The following is a 20,716-nucleotide window of genomic DNA, read 5'->3' as shown; positions in this document are numbered from 1 at the left end:
CGGGGATGGAGGGAAGGGCTGCCGTCCAGACCCTCTCTCCGAGAGTCCTCTCTGCCACAGAGCACGTTCTTCCGGGGCGCCCCCGATCAGAGCCCAGCGGTCACTTAGACGCGGGTCTAAGGCCACCGCAAACCTCAGCACCGCCCCTGGGCCTGGGTATCAGGAAACGCGTCCTTCTCGATTCTTCCTCTTTTTTAAGGAAGAGGTTCGGGGGGGGAACATCTAATAGACCAGTGCTCACATCGAATGTCCGGCATCCTTTCCGTGCCAGAGTCGGCTGTACCTGTGCTAGACTGACCCACATATCACACCCACTGTCAGCAGCACAGCCTCAACCTACATACAGGCGTGTCCCCGAAGCGTAGTCTCTGACCAGGGGACTGATCTCAGGGCCCGCCCACGGGCCCTTCAGAGGTCTCCCCTCTGCGTCCACGCAGGGCTGTACCAGAGTGGGAGGAGGAAGCGGGGTGGGGGGGAGGGCCTCCCACGGCAGCAGGCAGGGCTCTGGGTCCTCGTGGGGCAGCCCCAGGGGGAGGGGCACGCTGGGTCGCAGACCCTTCCCCTCCCTGCCCCGGATTTCCCCTTCTCCCCCAGGGCTGAGGCTGGAGGGGCCAGGAGGAAGGGGGGTACCCAGCACGGGTGAGAGCCAACAGGGAAACCGAGCCAGCGTGCCCCGCGCCTGGGGACGCACATCATCAGGCAACAGCCACCGCCGTGGGAACATAAACACAAGAGCCACACTCCAAGGCGACACGTCAGCCAAGAGGTCGAAGCGGAGTCAGGACGCTTCCCCACCAGGGTCCCGGCCGTTCTGGACGTCGGCGGCGGCCCCCGGCACAGGTGCGCTGGGATCTGAGGGATTTGGATACATACGGGTTGGTTGTATTGTCTAGACTTTCCCAGCTCAACACACGGAACACGCTTTCATTGCTCAAAAGAATAAACTTGTTTTTAAATTCGCGGGGCGGAGATCCTGCCGCCACCGTGCCCCCCCCCCCGCCCCTCTCCTGCAGCCACTCACCTCTGCAGTCGGAATGCCCGCTCCCGTCCGTGCCCCCTGCACCTGCCCCGAGGGGGCAGGACGGGCGGCAGTGGGAGGCGGGCCCGGGGGCGACCGACACCAGGCCCCGACGAGCCTGGCCCCAGCCCCGTCTCATCTCCTCCCGGTTCTGCCATTTTAAACAACCCAGTGTGGCGCCCCACTCCCGGACCCCTGCCCCCTGGGCCCCCGGACGCCTGCAGAGGCCTGAGCTGTGTCCCCAATGCCCGGCGGTGGCCACAACCGCCAGCCCAGCTGGAGTGCTGAGCTATTTATAGGCAGTGCTCCCATGTCGGTCCTAAAGACTAGGTGTTCAGTCAGAAAAGAACCTTTTTAGGTCAGGGAAATTAGTTTAAAAATACTTCTGTCTGCCCGTGAGTGTCCCAGGCAGAGGGACACACACTCTGCTGTCCCGAGCCGCCAAGGGGTGGCTTTCTCCCGGGGGACGTCCTGATGGGGCAGCCCCGGGCGGCTCGCCTGTCCCTGTCGCTCCCCTCCGGCCGGCGGGCCAGCCGGCACACAGGCCCCGGCTCCTGGGGGCTGGGAGGCCTCCTCATCTCGCCCCACCTGCCCCTCCCGCCACCCGTGACCTCCACTTTCCTCCGAGACAGGTGGGGGCCGGGGCGCTCGCTCCCGCTGCCTCCCTTCCCACGCCACAGAAGGGGTACAGCTTCCTGGTGTGTGGGCACACACACACCTGGATAGTGTTTTCGGGTGTGGCTGTGTGCACCTGTGAGAGTGTACGTGTTGTGTGCGCGTGAGCAAGTGTATGAGGTGTATGAGGTGAGTGTGTGTGTGATGCATGAGGCGTGTGGATAGAGTGTGCCAGCATGCGTGTGTGTGTGCGTGTGTGTGTGTGCGTGTGCGCGTGTGCATGCAAGGACCAGCCTTCCCGAGTTAGAAGGGCGTTCGCGACCATGCCGGATGTCAAGGGCACCCAAACTCAGTAGGCGGGGGATAAAGCCGCCTTTCCTCCTGTAAGGAGAGAGCTTCGGCTATAAATACTACAGCCCTGGGGAATCAGACATCAAAGTCACTTCTTAAATATCAAATCCTTGTCTGAGAATAGGATTTGGGAGGAACGGAATGGGGAGGGGGGCAGCACGGGACAGGTAGAGTGGGGCTGGGGGCCCAGGAGAGGCAGGGGTGGAGGCAGAGGGGCACCCACAACTCCTGCAGGTGCAAACACAGCTGGGAGCGCCGGCAAGTGGTTCCATTCCTGCCCCCGTGTGACTGTCGGGGAAAATGGGGTGTGGACAGAGACGGCACTCCGGGTTTTTACTTGGGGTCAACAGATAGGTTCGGAACTGACAAGGCTGCTGTAGGGGCTGCGGAAGGTCCTCGAGAGCTCACGCTCTTCAAGCTCCCTAGCACGATAGGGAAAACCCACACTGGGACATGCGGCACACTTAGAGAGAGGTTTCTCCCTCCCATCTTCATCACCAATAGGCATTCGTCTCTGCACGTTCCAGGGGACAAAAGGAAACCTTAAGGAAGCAAACGGTTTTTCCCAGATTGCACAAGGGGCAGAGCCAGGATTCGATCAATCGGCTTTGGAGCTCATGGCCGGTGTTGCCTCATCCACCCACCCAACGCCAGGGGTGGGGGAGAGGGCGTCATTCTCCTACGTGGGGGTAGGACCGCAGTGGAGTTAATGTCGCTTCCGCACCACTCGGGCATAAGTCATCGAAGCCTCAGAATTTTATGTCTCCATCGGCTCGGTAATTCTACCGTATTAGAACTTATACCAAGGAAATGGCCAGGATTTCCGTGTGCCGTGGGTTCCAGCATGCTTTCCACAGGGGGGTCTGTGACGGTGCAAATCTGGGCCGCAGGTTCAATGCCCAACACTAAGGAATTCGGGTGAATAAATTCGGGTGTAATATACAACTGAATGGGTTACTGTTACGACTACGCAAGAAGCTGCAAAAAATATTCAACCTCATGGGAAGATAGTGACAACATATTATACGGAGAAAATCAGCTGGTTCCCAAACATTACGTACACTTTGGTCCCATTTGTGTGTGCGTATGTGTGTGTGTGTGTGTGCATGTGTGTGTATTAGAAAAAAGTTCGGCAGGATACACACTGAAATCTTACCAGTGACGGTCTCTGGGTGCTGGAGTTACAAGTGACCTCCTTTTCTCTCTTTTATTACCTATATTTTCCACATTTGTCTCAGTGACAATTTGCCACTTTGTAAGCAAAACCAACCATTTTAATTTGAAAACATTTAAGACATTTTTTGTTCTATTTCCTCTCTAAATGCGTCCTAGTGACACTCGGTCACCAGTAAATCCTGGAACAGCCACCAAGATGCTGCCCCGGGGGGAAATCCTAGAGATTTGGGTGCCTGTGCATTTACTATTGCTTCTGGAATGTTCTAAATGATCAGGAGTCGTTCAGAGAAGCATCTTGTGGAGCTGGGGATGAAAACAAATGAGGCCACACATCCATGAAGAGACGAGGCTCATATTACCAGGCTCAAGGCCAAGGCCCCCCCAAAAAAGGCGTTTCCAAAATACTCCAATTGGTGGGAAAGTGCTTTTCCCCAGGAATGGGGCCACCCCCGCGGATGAGCACGTGGAGACTGGAGAGCCGGGCTCTGCTCTCGGCTCTGCACAGAGCAGGCCGCACAAGCCACCGTGGTTCCCGGGGCTCAGGGTCCCCGTGTGGGGTGAGGTCCAGTCCGGCTCCGGCACTCTGCACCTGCTGTCATCAGTATGGGGGCAGCGCTGGGACTGTCTCGCTCAAGGGTCTGTCCTCCGTGCCCATCACCGTGGGGAGGCCATGGGCAGGTATTCCGGAAGCGCTGAATTAATGAGTGAGCGAGTGAGCGAGTGAGTGAGCGAGCCAACAAATGAACGAAGGCGGGACCGCATCCCCGGGGACTGCGCGCTCGCCTGGCTTCAGGCCTTCCCCGGTAGGAGAGCGCCATCTGCTGGGAAGCCGGGACGCGCCAGAGGAGCGGGGAAGGCAGGATGCGGTTGTCATGGAGACGCGCTGCGCCCGCCCGTGGCGGCTTCATTGTCTGGGGGAGGAGACAGGGAGACCAGGAGGCCGCTGCGAGGACCCCCCGACCCCAGGACGCCGGGCGGAGGAAGGGTGGCGCAGAAGCATCGCCCCGGAAGTGGGAAGACCCCCTTCTTCCAGCCGGACGACAGGTGCACTGAGACTGTGTTCATGGGAGGGCAGTTTTCTGGGAGTCCCCGCTGAATATAATTCCACGTTTCCCAAAGAGAAGGGGGGTTCAAAACACGGATTCACCACGAATTGGGGTTGTTTCTTCCTAAGACTCTTCACGACTAACTACACAAATCAACACACTAGCACGGTTCACGGGCGGCCCTCGTGGGCTTGGGGACACGGAAGGGCATCGATGCCCGCGCCTCCACCGTGTGTATAATCACGGGTTCACCGCAGGCTGGGTGTCACCTGCTCCCAAACAAGTGTGGCCTTGCCCACGAGAGGCTCAGGAGACGCAACGGAGCCCATGTGTCAACCAGGGGCAGCCACGGGGAACAGCAGGGGGAAGGTTCTGGACACCGAGGGGCAGGGTGGAAGGAGGGGAGGTGTGGCGCTGGCCACAGGTTGGCGGTGAGCTGAGTCCCTGGCCCACCCTGCTCGCGGATCAGGCGGGGAAACAGGGTGGAGGAGGGGCAGGGTCGGCCTCCAAACTTTCCTTTTCCATCCGCAGAATGAGAGGTTGGCCTAGAATGATCTAGAGGCTTCCTCCCAAGACTCCAGGGCTCCAAATGCTGGTCTTGGGCCACCGTGCTGCGGGTCTGTCCCTGATTAGGAAAGGCTCTCACTTCTCACCTGGGTGCCCCTGACCTCAACACCAGGAGTGTCACAGGCATGCTGGGGGCACGGACCTGGGACAACACACTTCAATCCCATCGGCCCTTCCAGTCAGTCAGGGTCACGCTCAGCACCACCTGTCTGTCACTGGCAGCAAGGGGCACCGGCTCTCACCTACGACGCTCCTAGAGCCACCATTCTGGAAGGCTCTAGCTTTTCTCCACAGCCAAGTCCTGCCACCACTGTGTGCAAGTCCTCTGTGCTCTTGTGCAGGGTCTCAGAGCAAACTCTGCCTCTAACAACCGGGGCAGCAAGTGGGGGGTGTCCAGCATCGTGGTGTGAGTGTGGGCGGGGACAACCATACGACCATTTCAGAGAGTTGAAGACAAAACGTAGCAAAAGAGAAAACACGTGAGACCTTGACTCCGCAATTCGAGCATCCAGAGCCCCTGTGAGACTGAACAAGAGTGTTTACGGCAACACGACATATACCTAACTGGACGTAACCTATGTGTCCACCCACACGGATTCGGCTAATTACCTGGTTAGTTAAACCCCGTGGAATACTTTGCAGCAACGGAGAGCAGGAGCCTCAATCGGTACTCGTTACCATGGAACCGGGCGTCCTACAGAGTGAAGGAAGCAGTCATGAAAGTCCCGACATGCTCCCATTTCTCAGGTACAGAAGTGGAGCTTTCCTAGGCTTCAACCTAATATATGCGTACGAACCCATCTGGAGCGGCTGTCGTGAAAGTCCTCCTCAGTGGTACGCTTTCTGGTGACTTTTACTGTCTTTGTGTAGCAGAAAAGTTAAGGCACAGCCTTTGGGGTCAGCCGGACTTGGAGATCCCGTACGGACCGCTGTGACCCTCTCGAGGCTCCAGAAGGGCTCGCAAACAGCTCATGACGCACAGGATCGTTCCACACTAAACGCGTAGGAGGAACGCACGTGTGTTGCACGGCCCGGTGCTCGTGAGTGTCCGGTAAATGGTGGCTTTTCTATCTTTTACCCAAAGACGCCTGACCGAACCAGCAATGGCTCTGACAGCGTGGTCCCCCCGCCAACAGTCCTCACGTGGCCGTTTGCCGATCCGCCAGGGCACTGAAGTCATCGGGAGGCCTCCCAGAATAACCACAAAATGTATACAACCGTCACAAGTGCCTGCGGGGATGGTGACTCAGAGGCACCGCGTCTTGGAGAAGGTCCAGGGAGGAAAGAAGGTACCATCTCAGATTCGGTGAGATGCAATACGTTGTAGATGGAGCCGATCCATCCAAATCTCTTTTCTAGAGAATTCTGTATCTGTTTTATAAAGAACAAGCAAAGGCACCTGGGTGGCTCAGAGGTTGAGCGACAGAGTCTTGGTTTTGGCTCAGGTCGTGATCTCAGGACTGTGGGATCAAGCCCCACAGCGGGCTCTGCCCTGAACACGGAGGCTGATCGGAATTCTCTCTCTCTCTCTCTGCCCCTTCCCCTCCCCACTCTGTGCTTTCAAAGCTCTCTCTCTCTAAAAAAGAAAGAAAGAAAGAAAGAAAGAAAGAAAGAAAGAAAGAAAGAAAGAAGAGAAAGAAGGAAAGAAAGAAGGAAAGAAAGAAGAGAAAGAAAGAAAGAAGAGAAAGAAAAAGAAAGAAGAGAAAGAAGGAAAGAGAAAGAAAAAAAGAAGAGAAAGAAAGAAGAGAAAGAAAGAAAGAAAGAAAGCAAGAAAGAAAGAAAGAAAGAAAGAAAAAGAAAGAAAAAAGAGAGGAAAGAAAGAAAGAAAGAAAGAAAGAAAGAAAGAAAGAAAGAAAAGAAAGAAAGAAGGAAAGAAAGACAAGAAAGAGAAAGAAAAAAAGAAGAGAAAGAAAAAAAGAAAGAAGAGAAAGAAAGAAAAAAGAAGAGAAAAAGAAAAGAAAGAAAGAAGAGAAAGAAAAAAGAAGAGAAAAAGAAAAGAAAGAGGAGAGAGAAGAGAAAGAAAAAAAGAAGAGGAAGAAAGAAAGAAAGAAAGAAAGAAAGAAAGAAAGAAGAGAAAGAAAAAAGAGAAAGAAAGAAAGAAAGAAAGAAAGAAAGAAAGAAAGAAAAAAGAGAGAAAGGAAAGAAAGAAAGAAAGAAAGAAAGAAAGAAAGAAAGAAAGAAAAGAAAGAAAGAAGGAAAGAAAGACAAGAAAGAGAAAGAAAAAAAGAAGAGAAAGAAAGAAAGAAGAGAAAGAAAAAAGAAGAGAAAAAGAAAAGAAAGAGAGAAAGAAGAGAAAGAGAGAAGAGAAAAAAAGGAATAAAAGAAGAGGAAAGAAGGAAAGAAAGAAAAGAAAGAAAGAAAAGAAAGAAAAGAAAGAAGGAAAGAAAGAAAAAGAAAAGAGAAGGAAAGAAAGAAAGAAAGAAAGAAAGAAAGAAAGAAAGAAAGAAAGAAAAGAAAGAAGGAAAGAAAGAAAGACAAGAAAGAGAAAGAAAAAAAGAAGAGAAAGAAAAAAAAAGAAAGAGGGGCGCCTGGGTGGCTCGGTCGGTTAAGTGTCTGACTTCGGCTTGGGTCATGATCTCACTGTCTGTGAGTTGGAGCCCCGCGTCGGGCTCTGTGCTGACAGCTCGGAGCCTGGAGCCTGCTTCAGATTCTGTGTCTCCCTCTCTCTCTGCACCTCCCCTGTTCATGCTCTGTCTCTCTCTGTCTCAAAAATAAATAAACGTTAAAAAAAAATTTTTTTTTAAAAAAAGAAGAAAGAAGAGAAAGAAAGAAGAGGAAGAAAGAAAGAAAAGAAAGAAAAGAGAGAAAGAAAGAAAGAAAGAAGGAAGGAAAGGAAGAAAGAAGAGAAAGAAAAAAAGAAGAGAAAGAAAAAGAAAGAAGAGAAAGAAAAAGAAAGAGAAAGAAGGAAAGACAAGAAAGAGAAAGAAAAAAAAGAAGAGAAAAAGCAAAGAAAGAAGAGAAAGAGAGAAGAGAAAGAAAGAAAGAGAAAGAAAGAAAGAAAGAAAGAAAGAAAGAAAGAAAGAAAGAAAGGAGGAGGGAAGGAAGGAAGGAGGACCAGGAACCATAATGCCATATCTTATAAAGTCGATGTGAACATTTATTTATTTACATACAGATATTCAAAATATGTACGGGGGGCGCCTGGGTGGCTCAGTCGGTTAAGCATCTGACTCTTGATTTCGACTCAGGTCTCGAAGTTCGTGGGTTCGAGCCCCGCCCTGGGCTCCGTGCCGACCGTGCAGAGCCCGCTTGGGACTCTCTCTTTTTTCTGCTCCTTCTCCGCTCACGCGTACCCTCACGCCTTCTTTTTCTCTCTCTCGGAATAAATAAATAAACTTCAAGATTTTTCTCAAAAAGACGCGTGTATCTTGTGACCCCGCAGCCTGGGTAAAGCCTGGGGCTGACAGTCGAGCCACCAAGAAATCCAGCAGAGCCGCGTGAGGCTGGAGGTCCCCGCCTGCCTCCCCCCCCCCCCCACCCCCGCCGGGGTCACCAGACACAGCTGCTTTCTGTTGAAGGAGCCACAGCTGGGCGGCCGGCCTCCAGCCACGTCGGTTTCTGGACCCCTCCATCCGCTTGGCGCCCCGGGCGGACCAGGTGGTCCGCGGTGGGGACAGAGCTCAGGCTCTGTCCCTTGTCGTCACGCGTGCCCCATCCGTGTGCTGCTCACTGCTGCGGGGTCTGTGACAGCTGGATTCCAAGGAGCCCCGAAGCTTCTCCCCTCACCCGATGCTCAGCACCCCACCCCCCTGCAGACTGGACAAAAAAAGTCTTTCCCGGGGGTCTGTGGTCCCCAGGTGGGGCGCGGCCCACGGGCAGGTGGAAACCGCTCTCGCAGCAGCGCGTGGGCAGCCGGGGCTGACCTGAGTCAGCGGGCAGTGACCCGAGTGCCCCTGGGCGCCACACACAGCTCCGGGCCCCTGGACACGACAGGAAAAAAACAGGCACAGTTAATTCCCTTCCCGCCCCCGGTTTACTTACTTACAGGGTGAAGGGAGGCATGAGCCACAAAATGGATAAATGACCGTGTGGCGGGTGGTAGTGAAGCCTATGGAGGCCACAGGACAGGCCAGGACGTCCACTTCCAGCCACGACACGGTGACCGCGCCCAGGGAGCCCGCCTCCGGGAACAGGTGTGGCTGCCATCGCACACCACCAGCTCCAGGGTCACCCGGGCTGCATGCCCGGAGGAACGTTCCAGAGCTCAGTGCTCGAGGATGGGGCCCGAGTGGAGGGCGGCGGGCTTCTGGGGCCGCGGGAGCAGCTGGGGCCACACGCGGAGGGGACCCCAGAAACTCGCAGAGGGTGCCCGGAAATCTCGGCTTTCCACGAAGCTGCGTGTGTCCGGGGCCTTGGCGCCATGGGGACGGCCGGCGGGGCGTTAGGAGAGGTGGCCAGCCGTGGGGGCCAGGACACCAGAGCAAGGCCTTCCCAAGAGCTGGCCAAACCGGGCTGAGAATCAAGTGTCGGAAGGGCCAGGCTAACCCTCCAGGAGATCGGCTGCTTGCAGGACTCGCGAAATGAGGCGTCCAAAATGTCCTGTCCAGCCCCAAATTACCGGACGTTCTGAGAAGCGAGCAACCAGGACGAGCCCCAGTGGAGGCGGCCAGGCAGGCGCCTTGGTTCCTCGGGAGGGAGTGGGAGCAGGCGAGGAGGGCAGCACAGAGAGAGTCCCGTCCCACCCCGGAGTCGGGGGATGCAGGGGGAGGGGGGGGGTGGGCGCCAGGGGGTGCAGGGGGACTGCGGTTCATCAGCTGCTGCAGTCCAGGGGACAGCGGGCTAGGCCGGCCCCGGGCACCCCCAGCAGCCCCCGGACAAGCCTGCACCTTGCGACCTGCTCCTCGCACGGGCACCTGCCGCCACCGGCGCCCCTGCGGTGCTGTCGATGGCGGTCCCCGTGCTCTGCCTTTTAGGCATTTTTATTTTATTCAAGTGAGACGAGAGGCCTCCGGAGCGCCCCGAACGCAGTGATCTTGTATTTTACGGGATCCTTCCGGCTGACGTCTGGTGCCTGAGAGCAGGAGGGCAGGGAGGACACGGGAAGCCCCGTGGAGGCCGGCTCAGCCCCCGCGTGGGAGGCTTCGGTGGCTTTCGCCAGGGTGGTCTCGGCGGAGCCGGGAGATTCTAGACGCTCTTGGAAGACCGGGATGGCCCGGCAACCGGTGTGCTTGTTAGTAGGCGGTGCCGCTGACCCCAAAGCCTGGGGCTGGGGCGTCCTTAAGGAAGGGGCTGCCATCTACTGGGATGGGGGGAGACTGAGGGAAGGACCCGGGGCTCGGAGCTCGGCAGGGAGTCCGAAACGCCTGCTAGGCACCCAAGCAGAAAGGGAGGTTGGAGCCCCGTTCAGGGGAGGTGCGGGGCAGGGTCGAGTGGGGGACTCGCCGGCCTGCAGCTGACCTTTAGAGCCCCGGGACCGCCTGGGGTCCTGTCGGGAGCGACCGGGGAGAGGAACGCAGCCGCCCGACCTGGGCTGGGTTCAAAAACCAGGCTGGTGTGGATTCAAGAGAGATTTTATTTATTTTTTTATTCTTTTTAAATGTTTATTTTTGAGAGATAGAGAGAGAGATGGGGCGGGGAGGGGCAGAGAGAGAGGGAGACACAGAATCCAAAGCAGGCTCCGGGCTCCGAGCTGTCCGCACAGAGCCCGACATGGGGCTCGAACCCACGAACCGTGAGATCATGACCCGTCGTAAGTTGGACGCTTAACCGACTGAGCCACCCAGGCGCCCCTCAAGAGAGATGTTAGAGAGAACATGGGAGACAGAAGAAAAGAAAGACAGCTTTTTCAGTGAGTTTCGCACAAAGCGGGACAGCATCGTGCAAGCAGCTGAAGGTGGTCACGAAGCGCAGGGAGGCTCTGACCGCATGTTGGTTCGCACGTGGGACAGGTCCGCCTCGGAAGGAAACCTTCAGGAGAGACTTCTGGGGAGCCGGTGTTCAGCAGGCGGGAGAAGGGGGTGCAGTACCGGTGGGGGGGCCGGCCTGCGGTGGCGGGGACGCCCTTCCCTGAGCTCTCCTGTTGGGAGTAACGCGTGGGGAGGCCACGGGGTGTCTGAGAAAGAGCAGAGGGGACGCCGTCGACAGTGTGGACAGCAGACAGGAAACACTCCCCGGGAGCCTGACGGCAACGGAGGATCTCCCGGCAGCCCTCGGGGCCATCAGAGCTCAAAGCAGGCCAGGCCGCACGGTTGCCTATGTGTCCAACTCTGGTCTCCAGCTGCAATGCAAGCCCAGGATCATGGGGACTCAGAGTTTTCAGACGAGCACCAGTTCCAGGGGAAAAGAAAATGCAAGGCTGTCAAGGAGATGGTCAGCAGTGACCCCAGAAGACGGATCTTGGGCGAGAAGGGCGAGGGGGTGCTGAAGGGGGGGCCCTGCAGAGGGAGAAGGATCGCGGGCCTCGAGCCTGGGGACGGCTGGGGTCCCAGGAGGCGCACAGCCCTGAGACGCACGGCCACCCACCGGGCTGCTTCCTGGCAATGACAATGTCAGCAGGGGGCCTGGGCCTGGACAGCTCACAAGGGGGAGGGGGAGAGGGGGTCCCCATCTCGCAGGGACCCCATTGTAGGGGTGCCTTGAGTGGCTCAGTTGGTTGAGCGTCCGACTCGATTTCAGCTCAGGTCAAGATCGCAGGGTTGTGAGATCGAGGTCCACGTCGGGCTCCATGCTAGGCGTGGAGCCTGCTTGAGAGCCTCTCTCTCTTGCTCTCTCTCTCTCCCGCTGCCCCCCTCCCCGATCATGCACTTTCGCTAAAATCAAAAATGTACAAAAGTATATTTTTTAAAAGAAGACTGTATTGCGGAAATGACGGAAGTAATGGAGAAAGAAGCGAGCCAGGTCGGCCAGTGGGGAGGCCTGAGCCTCCACAGACGGCAGCTCGGGTGGGGAGCGGGGTGCTACCGTCTCACCTCCGCTTCCCGCAGGGATGTGGGGGCTCAGGCCAGGTTCCCGGAGGACAGAGGAGGGCCACCTCTGGGTCACCCCAGAGCCCGAGGCCATCGGGCGGCAAGGGCGAAAGGCAGCCGTGTTCCCGGCCTGCGGACCCTCCAGCTGGGTAAGCAGGCCGAGGGGCCTCCTCGGGCGCGGCGGGGGTCTCCGAGCCGGCTGCTGGCCCAGGAGCCCGGCACCATCGGGGACTCGCGGGAGGAGGGTGCGGGCCCAGCGCAGCCCCTCCCGTGGCACCACCTCCCGAGCTCAGGTGGGGTTTCTCTGTGCAGCCCCCCGGGCCGGCCTCTCATCCCGACTGCACCCCCGCTGCACCGCCCCCCCAGTTCCCCTCCCCAGCGCCCCCTGCACCAACGCTGGTCCCCCACTGCCGACCCCCCTGTCCCACCCACCTGCTGACCCTGGTTCCATCACTCCTTCGGCCCACAGCCGCCCCCGGGCCCCCAACTCCAGGCCCGCTGGCACTCCCCACGCACCCTGAATTCCAGACATCGGTGACACCCCACCCGTGGCCTCTCACCCCGGCACAAACACCCTCCCCGGGCGACCAAGTGTGGAGCCGGAAACTTTCTCGGGAGGAGCGCCCTTTTGCCCGGCGTCTCCCGGGTCCGGGGAGCCCACCGCCCACCTGCGCCTAGAGGTTTCCATGCAGGGCTCCCGCCCCTCACAGCAAACGCCAGCTTTCAGACAAAGAACAACGTACCCACGGGATACGGATTAAAATGGAAGAAAAAATGGTTTTTGCCTCCTCAGATTCTGATTTGGGCTTAAAAACTCCAGGAAGTCAGATCTGAGAAATTAATCAAACATGTGGACCTGTGCTGTCCCTTCCTCCCGTTTCCCCCAAGTTTGCCTCTTCGCTTACCTTTCCTTTTCACCCAGAACCAAACTCGGGCCTCCTCCCACGCATCCCTCCCATCCGGGAGAACGGTGATAAAGTCCGTCCCTAGGTGTCTTCAGAGGTAACACTTTTGTCAGCGAGGCCTGGCTGGTGCTCGGGCAGGAGCCAAGGCCCTTCCGCTGCCCTCCCTCCCTCCCCAACCCCCGTCCCCTGTCGCCCACCTGCCCCCGCACCTGCCTGTGGGGACACCGCGTCCATCCGTTCCGTGCCTGGCCTTCGTCACTGGAACTCGAGTAGGTCCCACGCGGAGGGGAAACGAGAGAAAGACCTAGACCTGAAGTCCCGCAGCAGGTGGTCCCGGCTGGAGAGGGACGGTCCCTCTAAGAGGGACACAGGCCGTTTTCTTGTGTCCCAGGAAGGGCACGAAGACCTCGGCCAACTTGAGGGGCTGACAGAGCCGGCACGGTGTCACGGGTCACCAGTACCATTTTGCTCCTTCATCACAAGGTAAGCCCCCTCCCCACAGACCAGAAAGGTGGGTCTCAACAGGCGAGGAGTGGTGCCAGTGCCACCCGCCAGAATCCCACGAGACTCTAGTGCAGGGCCCCCGCCAGGGAGAGCCTGGCCTGTCCCAGACCAGCCAGGGGTGGGGGCGGAGATGGGGGCGGGGTTGGAGGGGGTGGGGGAGGTGTTCCTTCTCCAAACCGGCGGGGTGGGGGGATATTTTACAAGTACCCCCGTTTTCAGACCAGGAATTCGGAGCAATTCGTAGCAATTCGTAGCAACATGGAAAACTCGGATGACACATTCGATGGAAAACGGATGCCCAACAATGTGCATTGGGGGACCCCAAACCAGAGTGTCACAGGCATCATCCTGGGGGTGACCGGTAACCTCCACCCTGGGTGTTAATGATTAGCATCGGAGCACCAATGTTGAAGAGATGTAAAAATCATTCATAATGGTTTAAAAAATGTAAAAAGGGGGGGGGGGGTGGCTCGGTTGGTCGGGCATCCAACTCTGGCTCAGGTCATGACCTCACGGTTTGTGGGTTTGAGCCCCACGTCGGTCGGGCTCCGTGCTGACAGCTCGGAGCCTGGAGCCCGCTTCGGATTCTGTGTGTGTGTGTGTGTGTGTGTGTGTGTGTGTGTGTGTGTGTGTGTGTCTCTCTCTCTGCCCCTCCCCTGCTTGTGCTCTATCTCGGTCTCTCAAAAAATAAACGTTAAAATTTTTTTTGAAAAACGTAAAAAGAAAATACCCCCCCCCTTCCAAACTTCCAATAGAGCCAAACAAGCTGTTTGTTTTTGTCGAGTCTGTTCCGACTCCTGCGGACCACAGAGTGTGGGTGAGGACAAGCCGGACCCTCGGACCCTCCCGTGGGTCCGCTGGCAAGATCCTGTTTCCCAGCCGATGCCTGCAGCAGAGGGGGCGCGCGTGGCGTGGGGGGGGGGGGCGCGCTGGGGACACCCCCACTCCTCGGGGGAAACACCAGCCCGGTCTCCCGCGGGAGGGCCGAAGGCTGGCCGTCCGCACGGCGGGGACGCGGGACGGACCAGGCGTGGGCGGCGAGGCAAAGGAGACACCGGAGCACCAAAGCAGAGGCCGCGAGGCAGTTTATTAACACATCTTTCCAATTACAACACAGTTCGAGACACGCCTCCGTACGGAGTCACACAAATGATACACACAATACATTTTTCCAACCATGTCACCAGTGTTCCTCACACAGATTCCTGATAAAGCGTCACAGTGATCAGCGCACAGCGAGACGGGGCAAAGCGAGGCGACGTCCTTCCCCACAAGGGCAAGTGCAGTGTTGGGCAGAACACGTGAGGCAGGCAACCCACAGGGAAGCAACTCGGTCGCGAGCCGGTCTCTGAACTCCCAACGCACTCCCGACAGACACAGCGTCAGGCTCCACCCGGGAGCTGGCGCGGGCCAGCTCGGCAGCGCGTGCGCATTACGGTTAGGAAGGATCACAGCGGGAGCAGTGACACGGGGTCAAACGGGCCGCCGCTTCCAGTGGAAAAATGGGCGCGCTACAACTAACACTGACTCATGCACAAGAGGTCCTGTAAAAGCAGGGGTGAAAACAAAGGGGTGGTTAATCGCACGCTCCCCGCGGGCGGCAGGACGCCGGCATCGCGGGGCGCCACAGGCTCCCGCAAGGTCACACTGCAAAGTAACAGAATCCGGACGTTATTCTCTCCAGCAGAGACCTGCAGGAACAAAGCGGGAGGGAAAACCTGTCAAAGCAAAGGGGGTGACGCAGTCGAACGCCAACGCCGTGCAAAAATGTTCACGGCCGCCTCGCACCCCCACCCCCAAGGAGGAATTCTAAACGTTAAGAGCAGACAGAGGAGTAAGAATAGAGCACCGTCAGCAAAGCACAGGTCCGTGGCCAAAGGCAGGTGGGTAGGAGGAGGGTGAGGACATCCAGAGAGGAGGAAGGCGGAGAAAGTGATTTTCCAGAATGGGGAAGAAGCTCCCTGTGGTGGCTGCTAGAGGGGTTTGGGCGAGGAAGGTGCAAGAGAACAGGAAAGGGGGGGGTGGGCAGGCAGGAGGCCACTGCTCCGGAGCCCCCGGGGAGGGGGTAGGGGGCGGCAACGCCACAAAAGGACGGAGACGCCCCACACGGGAACCCGCTCGGAATGCAAAGGCTGCGGGCTGGGCTGCTGTCGAACCTGAAAATTAAAGGGTGGCATTAAAGGCGAAGACAGAGAGTTAGAATCCTCACAGAGGAAAAGCACTCCTGGCCCCCATGCCTGCGAAAAGCAAAGACGAATTACAAAAAAACCAAACGGTCCACTAGCTCTCGGCTGAGGGTGTGAGTGCGCTGTGTGTGTTGTTAGAAACCCCTAAATCGTATGGTCTAAGACAACGCTGCAGAGTGTATAAAATGTAAACAGGCCTTTAAAAATCAGCTTCCACTACGTGTGCCCTTAAGATAAAAAGTAGTTGAAAAGAAAGCATGCTGCAAGAATGTCAAGGTCTACTCTCTAGGGTATATAAAACCACTAAATACAGAATATATTAAAAAATAGCGTACCTGTCCAGTCTGTGCAACGTACTCAGAATTTAAAGGTACGTTGTTTCTTTTTAAAGGGCCTGTATTTTTCTAGGTACGTTTTAAAATCAGTAAAATAAAACACAGCAAAACACCAACACGGTCTTTTTACATTTTAGTTGGTCAGAAATAAAAGGGAAAAAAGTCCTCACTGAAGACGCCTGCTCTACCTGCCTGTCCTGACGAGAAGCCTTCCTACCAAAACCCGGCACAGGGGAGAGAGAGTTAAGAGTTTTAAAAACATTCTCTAGAAAAGGCAGGTTACAGCGTGTAAAACCAATGATCCTTCCCAACCATACGCTACCAGAAGAAGGTATACCTGGGATCCAATATGAATCAGCGAGTTCTGCTTTGGTTCTAGGACACAAAACCACGGGCGCTTTAAATGATGAAGATTAAATAGGTTGCAAAAAAACCTTACACAATAATCCTTAGGATTTAGCAGTAAATCAAGGCTAACCGCCTTTGGAGAGTTCATATTTACCAATGTCCAAAATAACACTCCATTCACAAGTTTTAAAAATAGGTGAAAAGGTTAATTGAAATGCTCATTAAATACAGTAAAATACCTACACTTTCCCCTAAGCGATCTCAGCTCCTGTGGCTTCCTTCACGGGGGGGACAGGGCTGTCTGCCCACCCGGCAGCGATCATCCGCCCCACCCGTCAGGGATTCCCTTTTAGAATAAAGTCTCTTAAAAATTGGTAAAGAACCAAGGCTACCTTTCACAAGCCCCCCCCACCCCCAACACCAAATAAACAGACAAGGGTGGGGGGGCACTCAACCTGACTACAGGGAAATAAAATCAGGTCTAACAGTGAATATGTGAAGCCAGAACAATCCTACAAGCAGGAAGGGAGGGGAAATTAAAAATGACTCTGAGCAGGCCAGTATGACAGCAAAGGAGCCCAGAGCCATCTGCTGAGGGCAGCACCGGCCCGACTGGGGATGCATTTCTTGACAGGCGGACACGCGGGCTCTCTAGGGAACCGAGCGGGGAGCGCGCCGGGCATTGGGCACCAGACCTCCACCAGAACCCAACCGCCCGCAACAGGGTCCCTGTCAGTCCAGTGGTCTAGAAGCGCGTGGAGCTTACCTTCAATTAAATAACAAAGAAATTAAAAACAAAGACAGCAAAAAAAGAAAAAAAGAAAAAAAAGAAAAGAACAAAACAAAAAACCACAACAAGCCGAAAGAAAATTTAAGAAAACAAGAACGGAAGTGACAGACAGGTTCTGCAAACAACCCCTCTGAGCCAGGCCCTGCCTCGGGGCATCTCTGTACCTCCGAGGGCCGCTCCTGAGGAAGGGCTCAAGGCCCTCCCGCGGAAAGGTGACCTCCCTGTTGGGCGGGTGCCCTCCTGTCCCCCAGCGAGAGCCATCCACGAGCCCACCCTCCCGCATGCTTCTCGGCTCGACCAGCTGACTCCTCTGAAAAGAGTCAGTGTGTGAGAAGTTCATTATACTTTGTACAACTCCTTCATTCTGCAAAATTCTCTTCCCGGTCCCAGGCCCCCTGCTCCCCTCTCCCCTCCACCCGAGACACCTCTCCCAATCTCCTCCAGCAACAGTCTTCCGTTTACAAATTAAGCAAAACGCTCTTTGAAAAAAGCCCCCTGGGCGCAGGATCCAAGCTCTGTCACAACTTAGCAACGCTACAGAACCGGGCGTAAACAACGGTTTATCCAGGGTTGTTACAAATCAAGAGAAGAACAACTCAAATAAAAAGTAGTTATGATGAAGCCCCTCCCCCCCCCCGCCACCCTGCCCGCTCCCCACTGGGAAGGGCACAGACACCTACGTAGGACGCTGCCTGTCCAGAAAGAGGGGGGACCCTCAACATTTGTTCTGGTAAAAAGAGACAGGATTTCTCCCTTAGAATTATCAGTATAAGGACTTAACAAAAGTGGCCAGACCAACGGTAATGCAAGGTTATGCTCAGATAAGCGGCTAAGTGATCTTATGTTACAGCACAAAATCAAAACAAGACAATGTAAAAGGAAAAGGTACCTTGGGTCCACATAGTCACCTACTGTATTTACCTTACGCGATACAGCGGTATTTACTGACTTTAAGCTTCCTGGATTTGGAAACAAATAATACACAGGTCAGGATACATGTAGTGACTTAACTACCATCTTTATAAAAATCGGATATACACACAGACACATCAACAATTATGGAACGGTATCCATTTAACTTTGGAAAGACAACACAAAAGAACTAACAAATAGCTAAGACTGTTGCTGAATTGAAAGCGTTTCCAATTAACATTTTAATTTTAAAAGGTCCATATTTACATAGTACGTTAAATGCTTCTGCATGTCATTTTAAATGCATGATAAATAAAGAACAAAGATAATGGTTGCAACAGATCTTCCAAAAGGGTTCGGCTTATGGTGGTCTGATTTCACTGCGAAAAGCGCACCGAGAATGGAAATAACGTTACTTTCTAATTCTGCTTCTTTCCCTTCCGCAGCTCCCTTGAAGGAAACCAAGCCTCTGCTCCGGGCCGGCCGGCACTCACTGCGGCCACTGCCAACGGCCGGGCGCACGGGGCCATTCTAACCAGGGCTTTACGAAGGCCCAGCTCCCCGCGGCCAAAGGCTTTCAAGAACACCACATCAAGAGAAGGCTCATGTGTGTAGACAGTTAACAGACACACATGTCCCATGGCGCCCGAATCGTCCTCGGACAAGGCCAAAAGCAGACCTTAATGTCACCACCAGGTCTTGAACAGCGGTGCCCACGCAGGACTGATGACTTCTCATCACTAACTAGGGAAAAAGCTCTTCGTTATGTGCCTACTTTCCAGAGACAATACGGCACACTCAGACTATTTCAGAAAATGGTAAAAAAATGTTTAAGCTCGTTTTATTGCATCAGTTGGTTCTTGGTGATAAAAAGCAAGTCCGTCAACTGAAAGCCTTCCCACTGCCCGGCACCGGCAAGGGGTCTGGATGTGTCGTAACTAGCAGGCTGTCAAGCTCGTTGCTTCAACGCAGCTCTCTGTGGACTGAGCCAAATAAACTACGCTTTTAAACACACGAACACATCCGTCTCTCCCTGTGACAACAGCGGACAGGACGTGCGTGTCGACCGAGGGTAGGGACGGGGCACGGACTGTGCGGACCCTCCCCTGGAGCACCACGGCAGGCCTGGCGCAGCTGAGTCAGGGGCTTTCTGGAACAAGGCGGCCAGGCGCCTCAGCTGGGGGGTGCACCCCGGGAGTGCCCGTTCGCTTCCTGGCACCTACACCTTCTGAAATGCAGCCGCCGACACCCACCTTCATCCTCCAGGCCTCCTCCTATCGCGGGATGCCACTTAGAACCCTCGCCACAGAAAGCCTCACGGGGTCTGAACACTCCCCTCCAGTTCGGGCAACTGAAGTTGCAAAAAATATAAAATTTCACCTGTGCAAACACGACACAGGCTCACGCGGCCTGGGTCTCAGCCCCCACGCGAAGGCTCAGAGGAGGGAGGGTGCCTGGCGGCGGGGGCTCCGGGGCTTCGAGCTGGTCCCCGCGGGGCTGACCGGTGGCATCTGGAGGCGGCAGGCTCCTATTTCCTCTAATTCTATGACTAAACCTGCCGTGAAATCTCAGGTATAAAACACAGCTAAAAAGTCTGAGTATGCCTTAGTATCTGTTACTTGCTCAAACAGTTCAGGTCCACGTTAGTATAAACCCCAAACGGTGAAACTCGTTCTTGAGCAGAAATACAATAAGGCACTTTTTTAAAGACTTGACCGGAATGAACTGTACTAAACGTTGCTTTACGGGAAGGAAGAGTCTCACCTAAACGAGCCTACCCAGAACTCCTCAAGCAGGTTCGGGGCCACATGAACACATTTCAATTTCACTTTGGGCTGCACGGTCTGGGGAGGACAGCCATCCCTCACACCACACCCCACGAGGGGCAACTCGCCAGCACATACTGCTCAAGGGCAGCACAGCCCTACTCAAAAGGCCTTCAAAAAAAAAAAAAAAAAGTTAATCAGAGCAATGATAACCAAGTTCCCGAAGAATGTTGTATGTCACAGAGCCAGGGACACGAATATGCTGCTTCGGGCCACATTTACAAAGAGGAACAAACCACACGGGGCCGGGCCGAGTCCCCCTGCCTCTGCCTCACGGGGTAGATGTGCAACACGACCCACCTGGCGGGGCTCCGGAAGGGCTGCGAGGTGACGGCGCCACAGGCGCCCTCTCTAGGCCCAGGGAGACACGGCGGGGCCTGCCAGGACTGCTGCCTTACTGGGGAAGAGTGGACAGAGGGGTGGGGAGTCCCCTCCGCGACTAGGAACACGCAGCTGGTGCTTCTGGAGTATTTACAAGAAGCAGAATCCGCCACACAATGGGCATCACTCCCAACCGCCCTCACGTCCTGCTTTCCAGGACACGCGGCTGCCCGTCACCATCACCCAAATTTTAATCTACGTGCTTCCAAGAGCCTCGTGAGGGCTTTCTGAGAGGACAGCGCGGTTCCGCTCGGCTGGGAAGACCCTTGTCTAGCCTGCACTGAAGATGGGTGCAACCATTATCAAGTGTTCTTTGCTGTGGAAACTACTCAGAATTTGTGGCGCTAACGTCCCTTCCTGAACCTAAGTCACTGTGATCGGTCACACAGCACGATCACGAAGAACAAGGGCTACATGCATCGTAAGCACTTTGAAAACAAAAGAAACCGGAAAGTGTAGTTCTCTGTGGTGACAACAGAACGGGGAGCGTGTTAACACCGGAGCCCAGGCCGCCACGTCCCCAAGTCCGGCTCTGCTGGAGTCCACGCCGGGCCGGCCGCTCTCCGGACAACAGTTACGCAAGACTGTGCGCCGAGAGGCCGTGCTCGTGGGGGTGTGCGCCGCGGCTTCCCTGAAGAAATCCCACAGCGAGTGTTCCGTGTCGGGTCGGCGGCTCCTGCTAGAGATCACTCAACAATCAGGGCCACGTTTATGTGGGACAAATCTATCATGTGCCTGCGGAGAGGGAAAGAAACAGTCAACGCCGACCGAGCGCCACAGATGAGCGGTCAGGTCGCCAAGGTATGGGAAAACTAGGATAGTAGGTCCCGACAGATGACAACTCCATAAAA

At 55.5% G+C, this 20,716-nt stretch overlaps 1 protein-coding gene across 1 annotated transcript in view; it reads right to left on the bottom strand.

The window, feature by feature from the left end:
- Positions 1-14,154: 14,154 nt before the first annotated feature.
- RBM33 (RNA binding motif protein 33) overlaps positions 14,155-20,716 on the bottom strand; it is a 139,080-nt gene continuing 132,518 nt past the window's right edge. The window contains 1 exon segment of the mRNA XM_019424900.2: positions 14,155-20,600. Within this exon segment, the coding sequence (XP_019280445.2) occupies positions 20,552-20,600 (49 nt within the window). The 3' untranslated portion in view covers positions 14,155-20,551.

The sequence above is a fragment of the Panthera pardus genome, unplaced genomic scaffold, assembly GCF_024362965.1.
Source record: "Panthera pardus isolate Hobbes unplaced genomic scaffold, ASM2436296v1 HiC_scaffold_9, whole genome shotgun sequence".
Taxonomy (NCBI): domain Eukaryota; kingdom Metazoa; phylum Chordata; class Mammalia; order Carnivora; family Felidae; genus Panthera; species Panthera pardus.
Note: the sequence above shows the minus strand (reverse complement) of the source record. Positions and strands in the feature narration are given on the sequence as shown.